Source organism: Artemia sp. Qi Xiang Cuo, chromosome 1 (genome assembly GCF_049724085.1).
Source record: "Artemia sp. Qi Xiang Cuo chromosome 1, ASM4972408v1, whole genome shotgun sequence".
Classification (NCBI taxonomy): Eukaryota; Metazoa; Arthropoda; class Branchiopoda; order Anostraca; family Artemiidae; genus Artemia; species Artemia sp. Qi Xiang Cuo.
The window spans coordinates 97,461,102-97,479,588 of record NC_142794.1 but is presented as its reverse complement, the minus strand read 5'-3'; the positions used below and the strand labels follow the sequence as shown (position 1 = coordinate 97,479,588).

At 34.2% G+C, this 18,487-nt stretch overlaps 1 protein-coding gene across 3 annotated transcripts in view; it reads left to right on the top strand.

The window, feature by feature from the left end:
• Positions 1 to 17,578, top strand: part of roq (RING finger and CCCH-type zinc finger domain-containing protein roquin) — a 75,373-nt gene extending 57,795 nt beyond the window's left edge. For all 3 annotated transcript variants that reach the window (XM_089088039.1, XM_089088026.1, XM_089088032.1), the window contains exons 11-12: positions 4,378 to 4,669; positions 11,087 to 17,578. In XM_089088039.1, coding sequence (XP_088944165.1) covers positions 4,378 to 4,669; positions 11,087 to 11,188 — 394 coding nt within the window. In that variant the 3' untranslated portion in view covers positions 11,189 to 17,578. The remainder of the gene's footprint in view (positions 1 to 4,377; positions 4,670 to 11,086) is intronic.
• Positions 17,579 to 18,487: the final 909 nt, after the last annotated feature.

Below are 18,487 nucleotides of genomic sequence, written 5' to 3'. Positions count from 1 at the left end.
TAATAGTTTATTTTTATTTACACTTAGTTGTTGATAGTAAGTAGGGTTTATGTTCTTAAAAAAAAACGGGAAAATGTTATTCTTTTTTAATTCACATTCATTTGACTCCTTTCTCACTCTTTTAATGATTGCCGCAGCTCTTCTGGGTCACCAATTGCCTCAAATGCCCTGGGTCAAAGTAATAAAAGACTTGAGAGCCAAATTAGAGTAAATGCGAAACAGAGCACCCTAACGGGATGACGACCTCCTTCAAAGAGAGAACGTACAGAGTGACGACCATTGTACAGGAGCAGTCAGGAGGGGTTACGATCATTCTTATTATTGGAATGTAGTTACGGGGCGACGACAGGTAGTCAGGATGGAGTAGGCGACGGCTAAAATTATTGTGCGTTATTTACTAATGATGCATACCTAAATCTATGTTTGGAAGAAGAAGCGGAGCTTGAGGCACAAAGAAGCTCTCTTAGTCAACCTGGTCAAAGTGATGACAGGCTTGAGAGCTAAATTAGAGTAAAGGCAAAACAGATAGTATCTTTGAGAGGCAAAGCTGGTATAACTTTTTTAGGATTGTATAAAAATAATTATTTTTACTTCTTGATGATAGTCTATCATCCTAGGGCAGAACTAAGGCAGATAGTCATACAGTAATGGTTATTCAGATAGTTTATCAGTTCTCTTAGCCGTTTGAAGGCAATTGGAGACCTAAAAATGATTCAAAGACTTATGACCAACCATGTCCAAAGGACCTACAGGCACGTGGGTGACTGAGATTGGGTCATCGGTCATCAACGTACTTCCATTTATTTTCATATCAGTGGCAATATTTTTAACTTACTCTTCCGGAATTCTTTGAATAGTAAAATGCCCCATTGCGCCATGTTTCACCTGACCTTTATTCTTTCTTTCTTATTAAATTTAAAAAAGAAGTTTTTTTTCAACTGCTTTAAGTTGCACCATTATAACTTAAAACTAGCATAAATTACTTCCTGTATGAGGGGGGTAGCCCCCTCCTCGCTCTTTGCACTCGCTCTTTATGCTAAAGTTTTAAAGATCTTTAAAAATACTTCTCGCTTAAATTCAACGGCCCTAGTATTCAAGAGTCGTCTAACAGAACTAGGGACAATAAGTCATACTTCAGCGTAAAGAGCGAGGGATCACAAAGGGGCAGCCCCCGTCATATATGGAATAATTTCTGTTCGTTTTAAGTTGTAATGGTGCTCCCTACTTTCAGTTGAAAAAACTTATTTTTTTTTATTTATGATTATTTTTAAATCATGCTAGGAGTCCACCCCCCCCCCCTCCGTGTAAAATCTTCCTTGGAAAATTCTTCCCAGAGAATTTCCCCCTTCCCCTCTTGAAATATCCTCCCCGTGGAAAATACCCCACCCCATTAATACGCATCCGTCTTCTGGCAAGAATACAAAATTCCACATTTTAGTGGATAAAACTCGAAACTCGATACCGAAAATTAATCGAAAACTCGATAAATCTCTTTAGGGCTCTATGATATTCAGAAGCTGAAGTTTTAATTAAGCTTATCAAGCTGAAGCTGATTCTCATTACGATCACTTAACTCTTTTAGGAGGATTTCCCCCTATTTCAAAATTTAGTTAAATTTTCTCAAGCTCGTAGCTTTTGATGAGTAATATTAAACTTAATGCGTTTCATATATTTGGAATCATCATAAAAAGACATAAAAAGAACCGTAATAAGCTGATGCGCTGTATAATAAGATTAAAGATGTAGGGAGAGGGGGGGGGGGGGCTATGGTATAATGATCCGTATTGAAATTGATTAAAATTACTTTGTTTTACCAATTTAATGTGGGAGAAAATAATGGTTTGCTGAGATTTATAGGAGAAAAGGATGATATTAGAATTCTTCAGGTTTTAGAGGTTGGATTGAAACGAAATAATGGGTTCGAAATATACAAAGGGGTAAACATTTATGAGGATAGCAAATTTAGATAAATCGGTTGATGTGGTCATGACCCATTAAGAACAATTATTTCCGTTTTTCCTTTCTTTTTTTATTATAAAGTGAGAGTGGATTTCAACACAAGCAATAAAAAAGGGCTTTGATTTTTGTTCTTTTTTTTTTTTTTTTTTCTCATATTTCTGATTTTGAAATAAAACTAGTACAAATGTAGAAAAAACTATTTAATTCAAATTAGGAAAAAAGAAAAAAAGGATTTACTGTAAAATTAGGGGACTTGACACCTAAAAGGCCTAAAATGAGACCCTATTTTTACTTCTTGCATCGAATTGAGATCTGATGACCCCATTTTAATGGAAGATCTGATGACAATAATATAAAAATGTAAATCTTTCGGTAAAAACAGAAACGCTGAGGACATCTGCTTTAATTTTTTTTTCTTTTTTTTTGGTTTTAAAATTAGGGTGCATTTTGTTGTTTATACTTTTGTTGTTTGTGTATATCATGACTTACTGGGGTTTTTAGATTTGATAAATATGTGTCTATCATGTCATAGCATCACATGTCTTCCTTACGTCGGGTACTACCAGTGGGTATTACCCGGGTATAGTGTTGTTAAATATGTCCATATCATGTCATAGCATCAGATGTCTTCCTTCCGTCGGGTACTACCATTGGGCATTACCCGGGTGTAGAGTTGGTAAATATGGGCATATCATGTCTTCCTTCCGTCGGGTACTACCATTGGGTATTACCTGGGTATAGAGTTAGTAAATATGTGCATATCATGACATAGCATCACTGTCTTCCTTCCATCGGGTTATTTGTTTATTCCTTCGTTGTTTCTTATTGTTTATTTGTATATGCATAGTACCATTTGCACACAAGGGAGATAGATGGAAGGGGTACTTATTTTCCTATCAGTAACAAGGTACTATATATCACATTTCATCTTATCCTTACATATTCCGTGTTATTTTACGTATCTTTCTCATTGTTCACATCTGTACTTATAATCAAGTTTGCGCGTAGGAAAAAGAAAAGAAGGGATAGTCCACCCCTGAAATCCTCCTTATTACAAACCAGTCCCATTGCGTCGCCTGTCTTCTGATCTGTGTGTGTTTACACTTTCATTTTATTTTCCTTATTGTTATATAATTGCACCCATAATCATATTTGTACAGGGGAGGAAGGACCTCCCCTCAGAACCTCCTATCACCAACAAACTCCCTTACATTCACCTAGGCTAGGATACATCTATGCGTATATCCACCAACCTAGGCATTAAAATCCTCTAATAAAAGCATCATATTAGATCCTGCCTATGCCGAGTCCTTTACTAGGCTACAAGTTCTTCGAGGTCACCCTCCAGTACCATTTATGGTCACGTTTCGGGTTAGGCTAGCTCATGATAGGTCCATTCGGGCACCGCTATGAGGCAGGGGTGTTTTGTGTCTATAGTAGAAGTAATTTCTAAATTTTGAATCTTTAAACAAAAACACTGAGCTCTAATATTTTTATAGACACACTTTTGTTCGTTTTGTGTATACTTTTTTGTGGAACGTAATCAGAGTGTTTGAGGCATAGGATTGTCTGCAAAAGCAAGAACGTAACTTTGAAGGCTTAATGTTTAAGGTTTTACCGGACAGTCACATCTTCTAATTTTAGGGTGAAAAAAGGTTACTACCCTCCCCTTCATTTTCCTAATCATTTTTAGGGGGCTAATTTAAGTAAGTTAGTAAATTATGTCTAACTGACTTAATCTTGGGGAAGAACGGTCAAATTCGGTACTCCAACCCAAAATGGTTTACCTCTGGCAAAGATAATTTGTATTTGTCCTAAGTAAAATGTAACCACGTTATACTTTTTGTTTTTCTTTTGTAGGTTTTACATTTTATCGTTTCGATTCTCTATGTTCCATTATCTTTTAAATGACAGACTATGACACAAAAACAAGAACATATTTTAAGGGGTGCAAAAATTGAAAAATTGAAATTGAAAAAACATTGAAGTAAATTTTTACATGATAAAGCAAAAGGTAAGAGATTTCTGGATGTTTCAAAACATATGGGCTCGAAGGGCATCTTCTAAGTGCTTGCTTGTGGTCTTAGTTGGTATTATTACTGTACAAAAACCTTACTGCGAAAAACTAACCTGTCAGACAGTCGAAAAAAAAAATCTAAAGAAAAAAAAATCCTAAAAACAAAAGATCTTCCTCACCCTTCCCCTCCCATCTCCTGTTACTCTATGCATCATCCGTAATTTATAAGTGAGACAAAACCTTTTTATCTGGTGATTGTTCGAAATTTCGTGTTTTTTTTGGCATTTGAACTTTGAATAAACATATAATGTTCAATAAATAAATATGAAATACTAAAAGTCCTTAGAGTACTGGAAATGCTGATTTATTCGTCACCTGTCTAACCTTTATTTCGCTTGCAGTTATTTTGAACCTGTACAAGTAAGGCAAAAATTGGATAATATTAAGCGGCAGCTAGACGATTTAAAAGCGGTTGCTGCCACTGGTCAAGGCATACAAGATCCTACAGTTAACGTAGAAAGAGAACAGTTGAATCAAGATTTAATTCAATTGGAGACGTGGCTTAATTCTGCGACATCTCTAAGAAAACGCCGGACGGAGGATTCTGCAGCTAGCCGTACCAGTATCGCAAGGAGCTGGTCATTTGGTACAATGACCGATTTTGAAATGAGAAATCTTACTAGCTCGGACGATGTAAGTGATTTTAATGCTCCTATTTTGCTGCCATAACAGATTTTAAGAAATATGGAATTTAAGATAAACAATATTCTGGTATTTTTGGGGGGTATTCTATAATCACTTAGTTCGTTTTTAGACCGTTTTAGAGAAAAATTAAGATCCGAAAGAGGAAAATGTGTGCCAAATTGGATTCCTTTCGATGTTTCTAGTTTTTATTGATTTCTTAAAGTTGTTTTGGTGTTTTGGAATTAAATCATCTGATTATTTCGGATAGTTTGTTATGCTCTAGAACAGACACCAAAAAGTCTGTAGAGAAGAAATCAGAAGTATTGCAAAGAAGGGAGGATAATGGAAACAGCACCCCTCCCATTATGGAATGGGGGGGGGGGGGGGGAATTGCTACCCCTCTTCATGTCTGTCGATCCTGCGCGTTTCACACGCTGGATCGACATGAAAGCACATACAACTGTGCTTTCATGACTCTGGTTAAAACAGAAATGCGCTTTGCAGAAGCACCAAAAAGAGCAATATTTTCTTTATTACTCCGATGGGGTTTCTAACACTCGGGCAGAAGAAGTTTTTGACAGAGAAAGATTTGGAGCATGATTGAAACATGGACAACTTTGGGTATTCTTTGCTACATTTTGAACTTCTTTTACAGCACCATAATATTCTGAAACTGTAGACATGGCTTATGCCAGCTTTACCTCTCACTCCGACTATCTGTCTTGGCCTTATCTCCAATTAGCCATGGCTTGATGGCAAATCGATTGTAATTCAAAAATCACAATTTTCCAAGTCTTGCTTCAATTTTCCAACGATTGGCTTTAATCTTGCTCTGTTTTCCTACACTTGTTGGCTGTATTTTTCGTTTACAACACTTAAAATGAAGCTGGTTATATATTTTCGAAGAAAATATGCCTACGTCACCTGAATCGCGATGGTACGGGTCATTTTCATGAGACATCAAGTCGCCGTCTTTTACAGTTAGCTTTTCCATTTATTGGAGCCTCCAACCCCTATGATTTTAAAAGAACACAATATTTACAAAATAAATCCCTCATCCTATTTGAGGGTACTAGTCAATGGATTTCTTCCAAGGGAGTACGATGGAAAAATATCTTTTGTCCCCACCCTGCTTCCCGTGACCTGAATAGGGGAAGCTGTAGTTAGATGGTGGAATCCAAGGGTTCTGAAGTAATTGATATCGTGCACTATCATCAAGTTTCTCAGTTCTATCGATAAAGCTTCCTATATCATTTTCACCGAAAGTACTTAGATTTTTGATGTTTGTGTTAGACTTGATGCTACAAACTTCAATTGATGTTGACGAATTATCCACATTTTCACCATCCGTCAGAGGAGTCACTATCAACATTGAAATTATCATTATTTCTATCTTCAGTTAGACGTAGATCTTCTACTCGCCTAGTCTCCCCTTCACTGCTGTCTTCCCTTCGACATCATAAGTGGTTAATATGATCCAAAAATCTTATACTGTCATACCCTTCTTGAATAGCTGTTAAGCCTAAGACGTGTCTGTTATTGCAGTCATCTCAAGGTTTGCTTTGTTAGTGAAAAAGAAGCAGGTTTTGACGCGCACACTTTTTGAAGCTTCAACGATTTACGAGATGACCGGCTATAAAATGCTTTGGTAAGCTCGGACAACATCAAACACTCTAGAGAATTCCCAAAAGACTTAAGGCAGGCACATAGAGTGTCGTCAAATCCTTTTCAAACATGAGTTGATCAAAGCGTTGATCTCGCAATCAAGTCACAGAAACCCAATGATGGAACTGTTTGTCTACGGCAACCCCCTCCCCCATCGATCCACTAGTGTGTATAATTGAAGAAAAACAAGTGACGCACATGAAATAATACAAAATGAAATGAAATGAAGCAATGGTTTATTAAAAGAACACACATAAAAAACGAAACGCATTTTGAACGTTTTTTTTTTTTGTGTGTATGTGCGTGTGTTTTATGAGAAAAAAGAACCTGGCTCAAAATAAAAATTGTTTTCATTAAAGTACGAATTATATTCTGGACTTTAAAAGGCACAAAGGACGTCAGTTGTATTCCTGAGTTATTTGAAGGGAAAGAATATGATGGACCAAAAGCAGACATTTGGGTACGAACCGTTTCTATTGTTTTGCAGCCTAACCTTAAACACATAATGCCTGCATGTAGGGAAAGTGTAAACTTTGTAAGGTTACCTGTGTTATTTTATCTAAAAATAATACAGGTAGTTTCTGCTCGTTTTGAGTTTGAGTTGGTTATTTTTCATTGTATTTTGTTTGTTTAGAAACTGTAAAAACAGCTATTCTACTTCTTCTTTGAAACCCATGTCACGATCTACACTTTCATTCTTCTGTAATTTCAAAAAATTATCCTTGCTGTAGTCAAAAGCCCAATTTGAATCAGTGGTGGTTTTGGTCTCTCTTGTGCCCTAGGCAAAGTCTTGATTAGCCCCCCCCCCCCCCCCCATGTCTTCCAAAGATTTTCTCTACTATATTAATAAAAATAAAACTTCAAAAACTACAAAATGAATATAACTCGTTAGATTATTTATTTGAAATTTCACACCCCCTAAAGTCTCGGTGCCCGGGACAAGTGCCTCCTCTGCCCCCCCCCCCCCCCCAAAAAAAACCACCCTGACTTGAATCTCAAGTCAAATCCTATCTTGAACGATCAGTTCCTCCTGTCCGTGTATTGTCAATTTTTATTTTCATAGGCAAAGTAAAGATAATTTATTTTATGTTATTGTTTCTCTTACGAAACATAAGATAGCAAAAAAAATTGACTTATCTTATTATCATAACGCGTAAGCGCAAGAAGAGGCTACAGCAGGCTATTAGCCTCTTTCTAATTATGTGTATAAGCGACTGAGATAAGCTATTGTCTTCCATCTCAGGATGAAAATAACTGATAATCATTAAGGATAATTGACCTCTGGAACCTTAATGTTGGTTTGTCAACTATGAATTATGCAGTTTAATGACTACTCAATAAATTCGTAGGGATGTCTTATTGACTTGTTGGCCATGCGTAATTTCGATTTTTTTTTCTTCCAAAATCTAGTGATAGCTGTAAAATAATCTAAGGGAGTGTTTGCCCCCCTCCCCACTTGCGTCCCTCAATAAAATTATACCAGATCGTAAAAAGACAGCAATGTGAATAATTCAATGCAGTGGCAGATCCAGGGAGCGCACCCCCTCCCCCCTAGCGTAGTCTAAAGTAGTGTAATTTACTTAATTAACCCAGGTTTGCGTTAATTGAACTTGCTCTTAAGGCAAGTTTATCGGATCAACCTATTTTGTGCCCCCTCCCCCGAATTTTTTTTATCGGATCAACCTATTTTGCGCTCCCCCCCGAAGACAAATCCTGGATCCGCCCCTGATTCAATGTTTGTAGAATTAATTATGTCAACATGGTTAGCTTTAGCTTAATCAAAGCAGGTTGAACAATATCATTTCACAAGTCTTCTTGTAAATCAACAAATAAATCGAGATTTTAATGCAAAATAGATTCTGCGAATTCAGCTGTAAATTTGATCCACAAAACATGTATTATTCGTTGGTCCATTCTAAACTTATAAATTAAATAATTAATACATTTCTATTGACAGATTAACCGATGGAAATATATCCTAAGCTCTGTGATATTTACTCGGATTAAGATCTTATAAGAGCACTAAGTTAATGACATTTTCGGGGCGCCTTAGATAGGATTACAGTTGGAAATTGCTTGCACCTATTGTGAGGGTTTTTCTTGTGAAATATTTTCTCCTTTTTTTATTGAAGTTTCGAGTATACCAAAAATGTTTAAGTTGTACTCGCTCCTCGTAACAGAAATAAAAGGGCGTCTCAAAATTAGCAATCCCTTGGCTTTAGCCTATTACAGTCTATAGTATAACCTATCAGGGCCTAAACCTATGTGGGTGTATTGAATTACACAGTCCTGCGTTAAGGTGTTTGGCAAATCCTACCATTAGCAGGGTGGCGAAAGTGGTCCATAAGTATCAAAATTATTTTAAAAACGAACCAACTTTGATGTCTTGAATTTGAACCAACAATTGCATAATTTTTTTTTCTGGTAAATAATCGACCTTTGTTTAATTCTGTTTTCAATTCCTTTGTATTTTTCAGATTCATAGATGCACTAACGTTGACTAAAGGTTTAGCCATTTGTCTTTTTTTAAGTCTTGGCTTAAAAGCAGACATTCTAAAAGTTTTTGGACCTTTTCGGCTCTAGACTATAATAAACACGTTTGCCAATTTTATGGATTTATTATTTTTCAGCTGATATCTCTTTATTATTTGGTTCTTAATGCCAAATAAAATTAATTTACAAAGATAAACTTTTGCAGATAGTCTAGAACCATATTTTGGTCACTAGCCTACTCTCTTTTGTCCTAATGAGCCAAATGTATCCCTAAACTATCTGTAAAACTTTTGCAGATAGTCTTAAAAGTTTGCAGATTGGCTGCAAAAAAATTGCAGGTAATTGTATAGGCCTAGTAGGGTATATTTTAAATAGCATGCCGGGGTTGAATTGCTTATACGGCAGAAATCAAATAAAAAGAAAATAATAAAAAACAAGAATTATTCCACTTGATTGCCTATTTCATGCTCATTTCACATGTAACAATCATTATCAATGTAACGTCTCATCAGCCTTAATTGTCCCATTTATAGCTTTAGGCTGTACATAAAAAATTGCTTCAATTGTGGGTTTGTGTAATTTTTTGTGTCTAGATGTCATGAACATGATTATTCCTTTGATTTGTGTTACATCATACTCGTTTCAAGTTTACAGCCCCCCTCCCTAGATTAAAAAAATATATATTGATCACCTATATTGTTTTCTTTATTGATATATTGTTTTCTGTGGGTTTCATACAATAGAGAAAAAATGATTTGGTTTTTTAGGTGTTTTTTATCTAGCCTACCAATCCTATTACCAAATCAAGTATAAAAGAAGACTGCTTTTCCAAGGTTACGGCGTTTCTCTTAATTACAATAATTCTATTAGTGTTTACAATGCATAACTTCAAATTCATGTATTTCTTCTATTTCATTTGTATCTATGTTCATTATCATACACTTTTTATCCAGGTAAAGGATAGTTATTTTTTCAATATTAATGATTGACTGTGATTAATTATTAAGTCTCTGGTTAAATAGTGTATTTTCTTACAAATTCTTTTAGATTTATTCTGTTGATTTTCTGTTTTTTTTAGACAGATTGTTTTATTGTCTTGTCTGTAATGTTTATTTGTTACTATTAATGATAATTCAATGTGTTCCCACCACTAATCATGTAACGTTTTTACTATGTTCTGCAGACATTATCTCCAAATTTTTATTTGATGGACCTTAGCTTGTTATTAAATATTGTGACTATAAAGCAAGGGATAAATTATTGATAATTATGATTTTTTTTTTAACGGGAAATGCCATTGATTTTAGGCTAATCTTAATTAAACGCTTTGCCCCCCCCCCCCCCCCGAAATGATATACTGGACACGTGCTCGGCACTGACAATTGGCAAGTGCGTTTTCAGTGGATCAACACGTACCTAATATTTAGACAAATATTATTTTAGGGGCATTTTCATTGGAAAAATGAAAAAGAAATGATTGCCCAAATTTCTTTGGATTGACACCCGTGCAATTGCCAGCCTTTCCTTATATTTTGTTTGTCTTTAGAATTCTGTGGGTTATACGATTTGGCATAATATGGATCCTCATTCAAACAAATAAAACTAATTTAATTTGGATATCTTATTAACAGAATTAACCAATTAATTCTTCAATTTATTTATTCTGTATAATTTCATGTAAAAGAATGATAAATACCTTTTAGCAATGCTTCTGGGATGAGAAAACTCACAGTTTGACTTCAAATTGAATTTAATGAAGAAAAAAAGTTCAACGCCTTCTAATGTTTTGGCGAGTGACCCCATAACAATAATTAAAATTGATTTACAATTTTGTTTAATTATTGTTTGCGATTGTCATCTAAATATTATGATGGAAATAGGGGTATTAAGAGTCATTTTATCTGTTAAGTTATTTTTTAGCATCTGTAATTTTGTGATTAGATAAATACAATGTTGTAATGGACCCCTCTCACTCACATAATTAAATAAAGGCGCAGGAGAAGTAATAATTTCCAATTACGTAATAGATGGGATGGGTTAGATTTTCGGGTGAGAGTATACAATTCCATATGAAGAAAGGACAAAAAATATAAGTATTTTTGGCTAAAAAGCTCTGTCTTCCAAGATTTTGTGCAGTGTATTGTAATTAAGGAGTTGAGTTTGAAAAAATTAAAAGTCTTCCGAGGAAAATTTAAAAATAGGTAATTAATGGTAATTAATTGTAATTAATTGTAAAATTTGATAATTCTATGTAATTCTATTTAAAAGGACGACGAAGATCGTGGCATTGCCTCTGGGATGAGAGAACTTGAACTTCGACTTCAACATGAATTGGAGGAAGAACCCGAGTTTCTACGTGACAACGAATAGTTGAGATGAATGGCAAATATGTGTGTGGCAAGAACAATGCCAGTGACTTTGGTGCTATTTATGCTAATATAACTGGTATATAAAATAAGTAATTAATGAATAATTACTCGAGGTTATCCTCAATAGACGTTCCCCTCTTCGCAAGGAGAATCTTTTATGTGTATTGTTAGATATGACAAGTTATCTTATAACTGTTTCCGTTTAGATTAGTTTACTAGTTTGCTTATTTTTAGAAATATAAGTATAATAATTATAATTATAATTTCATAATATAATTATAATTTCATATAAATATAATTTCGCAATTATAATTATGATATCCCGTTAATATTTATAATTTCAATTTATTGTGCACGCTTTTATTTAGGTAGTGACAACTCTATACTTTCCTAGTGTTCATACTGCCATTTGAGTTTCTATTTTATTCCATGATTGGGTTATTTAGGAAAGGGCAAAGAGTATGGGTATATTCTAAGAGTGGGAACGGGTGCTAGTACCGGCGCAAAAATATCAACGCTGTCTAGTGTTTGGAGACACTTGGCTTTTTTTGAAGCTCTGAAATCATTTTTTTTTGTTCGGAACTGAGGTCAGACACTTATTACTACCCTGATTTTACCAAACACTAATCAAATTAATTATTCTTGGTACATTGGAAAAATGCCTAAGTGCGGCAAAACGCTAGACGGCATTGATAGTTCTTTGTGTAGCACATTAGCGTCAGTTCCCACTCTTAAAAGTTACCCACACTCTTTGGTAAAGGGATTAAATGAGCAGAACCAAGATATAACCATTATAAAAAAAACAACTCTTTATTCAGATTGAGAACCACCCCAAGAATTGCCACTTAAAAAAAAGACATTTTTATTACCCAGACACTCAGATCAGTGTCAGATGGTTATAATATTTGATTACTGCGTTCAGACGAAAATTCGTTGGGTTTATTTTTTGAGTTGGTAATTTTGTACATACCTTTTCTTACCATTTCTCTTCATTTTGAGGGTTTAATATTTTTATTACACTTGTCTTCCATATAATTCTTTAGCTTATGGTAATGATAAGGCCTTGTGCAAGTTGTGGTATAGTTCAGAATTGATTTTTTTAAATTGTTAACTTGTTGGGAACAAAGACAAATTGTTAAATCATACCATCTTTAGCCAACCACAATACTTGTTAAGGAGTATAGCGTAGAGAAATTGTTCATTGCGAGATTTTTGAAGGAAAGAGTAAGATTTTCTTGGCGCTGACTCTATGATTCATTCAGATTTGGTTTCAAAATTTCTTACTAAAGTATTTTCTTCTAACAAAGAGAAATGCTTTGGTTAAAAACAAAACCTCTAAAAATGTGCCACGTTTCTATATGGTTTTCTATAACCTTATTTGCCATAAGAGAACCCACAATGATAAAAAAACCATTTGAATGTGAAGCGTGGGAAAAGAAATTTTTATATAAGACCAGTTTGATTCGGCATAAGAGGAGTCATAATGGTGAAAAAACATATGAATATGAAGCTTGTGAAAAGAAATTCTCTCGAAAGTTTAGTTTAATTTGCCAAAAGAGAACCCACAATGATGAAAAAACCATTTGAATGTGAAGCGTGGGAAAAGAAATTTTTATATAAGACCAGTTTGATTCGGCATAAGAGGAGTCATAATGGTGAAAAAACATATGAATATGAAGCATGTGAAAAGAGATTCTCTCGAAAGTTTGGTTCAATTTGCCATTAGAGAACCTACAATGATGAAAAAACCATATGAATGTGAAGCATGTAAAAAAAAAAATTATATGAGACGACATTGATCCGGCATTTCCTTGCGACACGTGGGGTTGAACCTTCTTCTTCTAATTCACAGCAGACGGGCTATTCAGTTGGTACTATTTAGCCCTCTTCTTTTTGCTTCACTCTGTGGGCTACAGAGCTACTGTCTTGGTTGTCTATTATTTATTAGATATTCTCAGATATCTTTCAGTAGATCTTTTGACTCAAGGAGTTCAAATATAAGATGATAGATATCTATTTCTGTGCTCTGTGTGCAGGTATAGTTGGCTAGGCTCTTGGCTGATAGTGAGATTTTGTGGTGTTTGAAGCATTTTAACAGTTTACAAAGCAAGGTATGTTGTGCAGACGTCAGCATATTACATTCAAATAGGCAATGGTCAATTGTTTCATTATTCATATTACAATTGAACCTGAACCTGCCAAACTTCGGTCAGAAGGTGCAGCTTCTTCCATTACGTCATCGCAAGGTATCATTGACATTATTCTTCTACATTTTGTAAACATTTGTTACAATTTTTTACATTTGTTTTAAATTTGTTTCATTTGTTTAAACAGTTTTAAACATTTGTTAAGAATATAACAATACATTCTGTTACTGATATGAACTTACTTCTGGTCAGGGATTCCTTGACCCTTTAAAACCATAGAGATATCACTAGCTTGTAATATTCTTCCGGAATTGAAACAACATCTTGAATAAGCGGAATCTGTTTAAAAAAGGAAAAATCTATTTGATCAGACTCCATCTACCTAAAAGGGATCTTTCGTTGGTGCAAGTGCAAGGGCGACATATTTCTTACCCTTGTTATAGGTGAAAAAAATCGTATCAATATTATAATTAGTTTTTGCGAAAACAGTGTTTCATTTCCAAATGACTTGGAATAGGCAACCTCTGACATTCATTTAGGCTCTTGTTGCTTTTAGCAACATGCCCTAACTTGCATTTAGCAAGTTCCTAAACATTTTGCTCTGTGTCCTCATTTTCATTCTTTCTTTGTTTTAATTCTTACTTTTTTCTAATGTTTGCAAGTGCCTACTTTAGTAGTTTCTAGTTAATACTATTCGTTTTTTTTATTAATAAGAATGAATTAATCACCTAATTATCAATTGATTTTGATTCTATTCTAATTTATTTGTTTTTTAAGTCATAATTTAGTTAATTATTTAGATTTTCTATATCAAGATCCATTCTTGTTCCTTTTCCATAGGCTGTTCTTTTTATTCCCGAAGTGAATTGACATTTATTTTCAATTATTTCACGTTCTATTGGGATTTGCTTTACCATTATTGTTAGATCTATGATCATTAATTTCTATATTTGTCGGCTAGTTGTGTGTTGATAGGTAGTGATATTCTCTTCTTATCGATTTTATCTTCTTTTTCTTCTTCGATACTTAGAATTTGTTTCTTCCCCCCTTTTATGTCTGTTATAAACAGAAATTTTTTATATCTTTCTTTAGTTATACACAGTGCAATTGATTTTTAGATCTTTTCAATAGTAAAAGTAAATATTAAAAGTAGAAAAGTAAACAAAAAAAAAGTTAAAAAACATAGAGCAGAGACATACGCAAGGGGGGGGGGGAGGAGTGCCAATTTTGGCCTCCACCAAACCACACTTCGAAGAAATTTTTCTATTTCTAAAACACATTTTAGCTTTAAGCCCCTTGATAGAACCCGTAATAACAACGACGACTTAAAAGTACACTCTACATACCTATTGGAACTAATCTAATTCCAGTTTTCGAATTTATTCGAGTTTGAATTTATCCCTAGGACCAGATGTAAAAATAGAAACAATGAAATTAACCTATACGTGAAGTTAGAATTACTTCTCTGCGGTTTTATTATCTCAGAAGAAGGGTGACTAAAAGCATAGTAAAAGAAGGATGATTGTCAGTCAGGGAAGAAAGCTGTGGCTTTAAGCCCTTGCCTTTATAGACCCAGGTTCTGTTATGGTCAGGTGTAAGGGTAATGAAAACTACGACTGAACAAATATCAAGTCTTCAAAATAAGCTAGTAAAACAATAATAGCTAAGATTACATTCTTGCTAGAGCCATGGATGTAGTGAAATATAGGAAAGCCAGTTGAATATAGACGAGATAATCGCCATTTGTAGATATTTGTTGATGGGAAGTTCAGATTGTGAACTGTATTAAAGATAAACTCTAAATTGATGGATTTCAAATCCAATTCATTCCAAATTCAGACTAATAAAAGTGGGAATTAATACCTAAGTAGTACAATAATTTTCACAATTTCTCGGAAATCGTGATCAATAATTTCAAGTTTCAAAAATGGCAAAAAAAGAAAAAAATTGTCCATTTCAATGTTTTAGGAAGACCTAAGTTGTTTATGATCATGTCTCTTCAAATTGTCATAGATAATGCCTTTCCTTGCTGATCAGGGATCCGTCTGATTTTCTAGCAAATTTAATTTTATTAAAACTCCCATCTAGCAGAAATTAACACCATCTTTCCTTCTTTTATTTTCGTAAAAATTAACAATATCTTTCCCTCTTTTAGTTTCATAAGAATTAACAACATCTTAACACTATTTTTCCTTCTTTTATTTTCATAAAAATTAACACCATCTTTCCTTCTTTTATTTTCATAAAAATTAACACTATATTTCCTTCTTTTATTTTCATAAAAATTAACACCATCTTTCCTTCTTTTATTTTCATATAAATTAACACCATCTTTCCCTCTTTTGGTTTCATGAAAATTAGCACCATCTTTCCTTCTTTTATTTTCATATAAATTAACGTCATCTTTCCTTCTTTCGCTTTTCATTTTTCTAATTGTTGCCAATTCTGTAAAATAAAATTAGCCTCAAATTACCAAGGATAGCAAAAATTAAATCTGATTTTTAAAATCAGTTAAATGGAAAGTTACACAACGATATACGTGTTGAAAAATTCGGGAACCCCAGCAACTCAACTCTTAATGCAAAAGACGTAACTGTAATTATGCAAGTTGTATAATCGAGAGTTTTTCCTCTTCCGAGATTTTCGAAGAGGGAGGGCATTTTTTTCAAATTCGGGCTAATTTCTATTACCTCTGGGTAATTTCTAATAAGGATTTGGAAGTTGTAAAGGTTTTTTTTTCTGGCCAAACATAAATATAAACTATTAAAATTACCAAAAAAGCGAGTTTTCTGTTGTATTTTCATTTATTTGTTTCTCGTAAGCCATCTATGGGGATTCAAAGTTAGGGTCTACGGGCTTGAAAAGAACGGTACCATTTCTTTTTTTTTGGAAGAACGGGTCCCTTGTCCCTGTTGAACGATGATATGTTATTCTTATGGTCAGGTAGAAATTTAATAAAATTTTATTGAATGTAACATAATTAAAGGTCCTTATATGCACTTTTTATCATTTCTGAAAATGATTGTTCAAACCAGAATAGGACCAAAACATATAGCTTAGAACTAAGTAAATAAATATGTTGCACCGTTGGAGGCCAAGGGCCTTATGAGTGTTTAGTACACTGCAACTAATATAAGTAAAGAATGGAAACTAGCGTTTCGGCAGATTTTTTTTTTTTTTATTATCAATTCTATCTAGTGTTTGGTGGCTTTATTTGATCCTCAGCTGCTGCATAATTGTCTTTTCGGGTACATTAAATGTAGGGGAGGGTAAAGAAAGTATAGTTTTGTCCCCAGTTATCCTACTAGCTCACATAACCTGTTAAGATTTTCACAAGTTAGCTAGGGCTCTCTTGATACCGATTTGATTTCACCCTAAAGTAATTCTTGTGCACATAAAATAGGGGATGGAGGTAACCTCCACCCCGTTTTATTGAATTATGTTCTGAACCCTAGAAGAGTGACATCTTTTCATGGTCTGAAATTTCATTTATTTCAAACCCGGAACCACCCCTCTTGGAATTCGCCCCCCCCCCCCCCCTCCCGTGGAGTCCAGCACCTCCCTTGCCTCGCGTGCAACCCAGAGTCCTTGTAAACTTCCCCTGGTAGGAGGTGTCCTATCGTTGTTCTTTCATTATTGAGAATATTCAGAATAGAAATTCTCCCTCAAATTTGGTACTGCAAATACAATTCTGGATTTTAATCTAGGAATAAACCTCTGCATTACTTTCTGAATATGGTAGTAGAATCTGTTACTTAATTGTCAGATATATGCGCTTGCATGGAATAGACGCTTTTCCTAATTGAAAGGCTTTCCGCATTCCAAAATCAGAAATATTTTTTTTCCAAGCCACAATAAATTAAAAATTAGAATTTTTTTTAACTTGATTCAGTTAGATTTTGCTTAGAGCACAATGTTCCGATAGTATTCGTAAAGAAGTCAAGTTTTAATTAATTAAGGACTGAGCATTCAAATTAAACCCTAACAATTTTTAATTTTGTTCTTTTAACAAAAACCAGCCATTCCGTTCCTGGGGAGATAGCAGGTTTGAACCTAATATTAAAGCCTGTAATTATTAATTTGTTTTCTGAGATGCTCTGTAGAGGACTTTCATCACGTTAATTTTAAATTCATTTTTCCATGATTCTTACTTATCTATTTGGCGTTTGTGTCATAGTCGTGTATAAACAAATAAAGATCTGATCGAGGCCGTATCCAGGATTTTTATTTTGGGAGGGGGGGGGGGGAAATAAAACTTCAAAAAACGCTTCAAAAATGTGTTTTTACACTTTTTTATTACCTTTTTACGAGTCGAAAAATATTTCAGGGGGGAGGTCAATCCCCCTAATCCCTCCCCTGAACGCACAGGAGTGTGACTTCAGGGTCTGAGGCCTCTCAGAATTCCAATTGCATATAATTTGTTCGTAATTTCTAATCGATTTCAAAACTTTCCCTTTTTTTCAAATTTTGGATCCCTAGAATGCTGTAATTTTATAAAACACTGGTTTCAACCACCTGTTATTTGTTATGAATATTATTCAGCGTTTCTTATTGTGACGTTTTATTTGATTGAATATGGACCTACGGTAGCTGAATGTACCATTTACTCTGTCCAAAACAATAAAAGGGTGTGTATTGGGTAAGGGGTATATATAATATCGCCTGACAGTATTTATGGCTAATTTGGAGATCTCTTCTTTTTTCTAATTTGATGGAAGCAAACATGTGATAATTCCAAATGACAGAGGGGGGACTGCAACTCAGGATCCAAGTCCGTGGGGCGTTGCATGAAAGGCAATTAAATCAATAATTTGCTATACTTAGATTTTTTGCATTGCAAAAAAGTTGTGTGTTTTTATTGACTAATATGTACTGCAACATCTGGAGGGGGGGGGGGAGGATTTCAGAGCTAATTGATTAGTCCTGAAAACATCACATTAAAACAGAAATAGTTTTTGCAAGATAATTTATGTATCTTTAATAAGTGAATTAATTTTCGCAATAGAAACATCACATCTAGCAAGATAATATTTGATTATAGAATATTCTTTTTAATAATTCGCGAGTGTTAGTGCTAACCTTTAATAGCCTGAGTACAATTTATGAAATTCATGGAAAAAGTGAAAACCGGGATTTTACAACATTTCTTAATC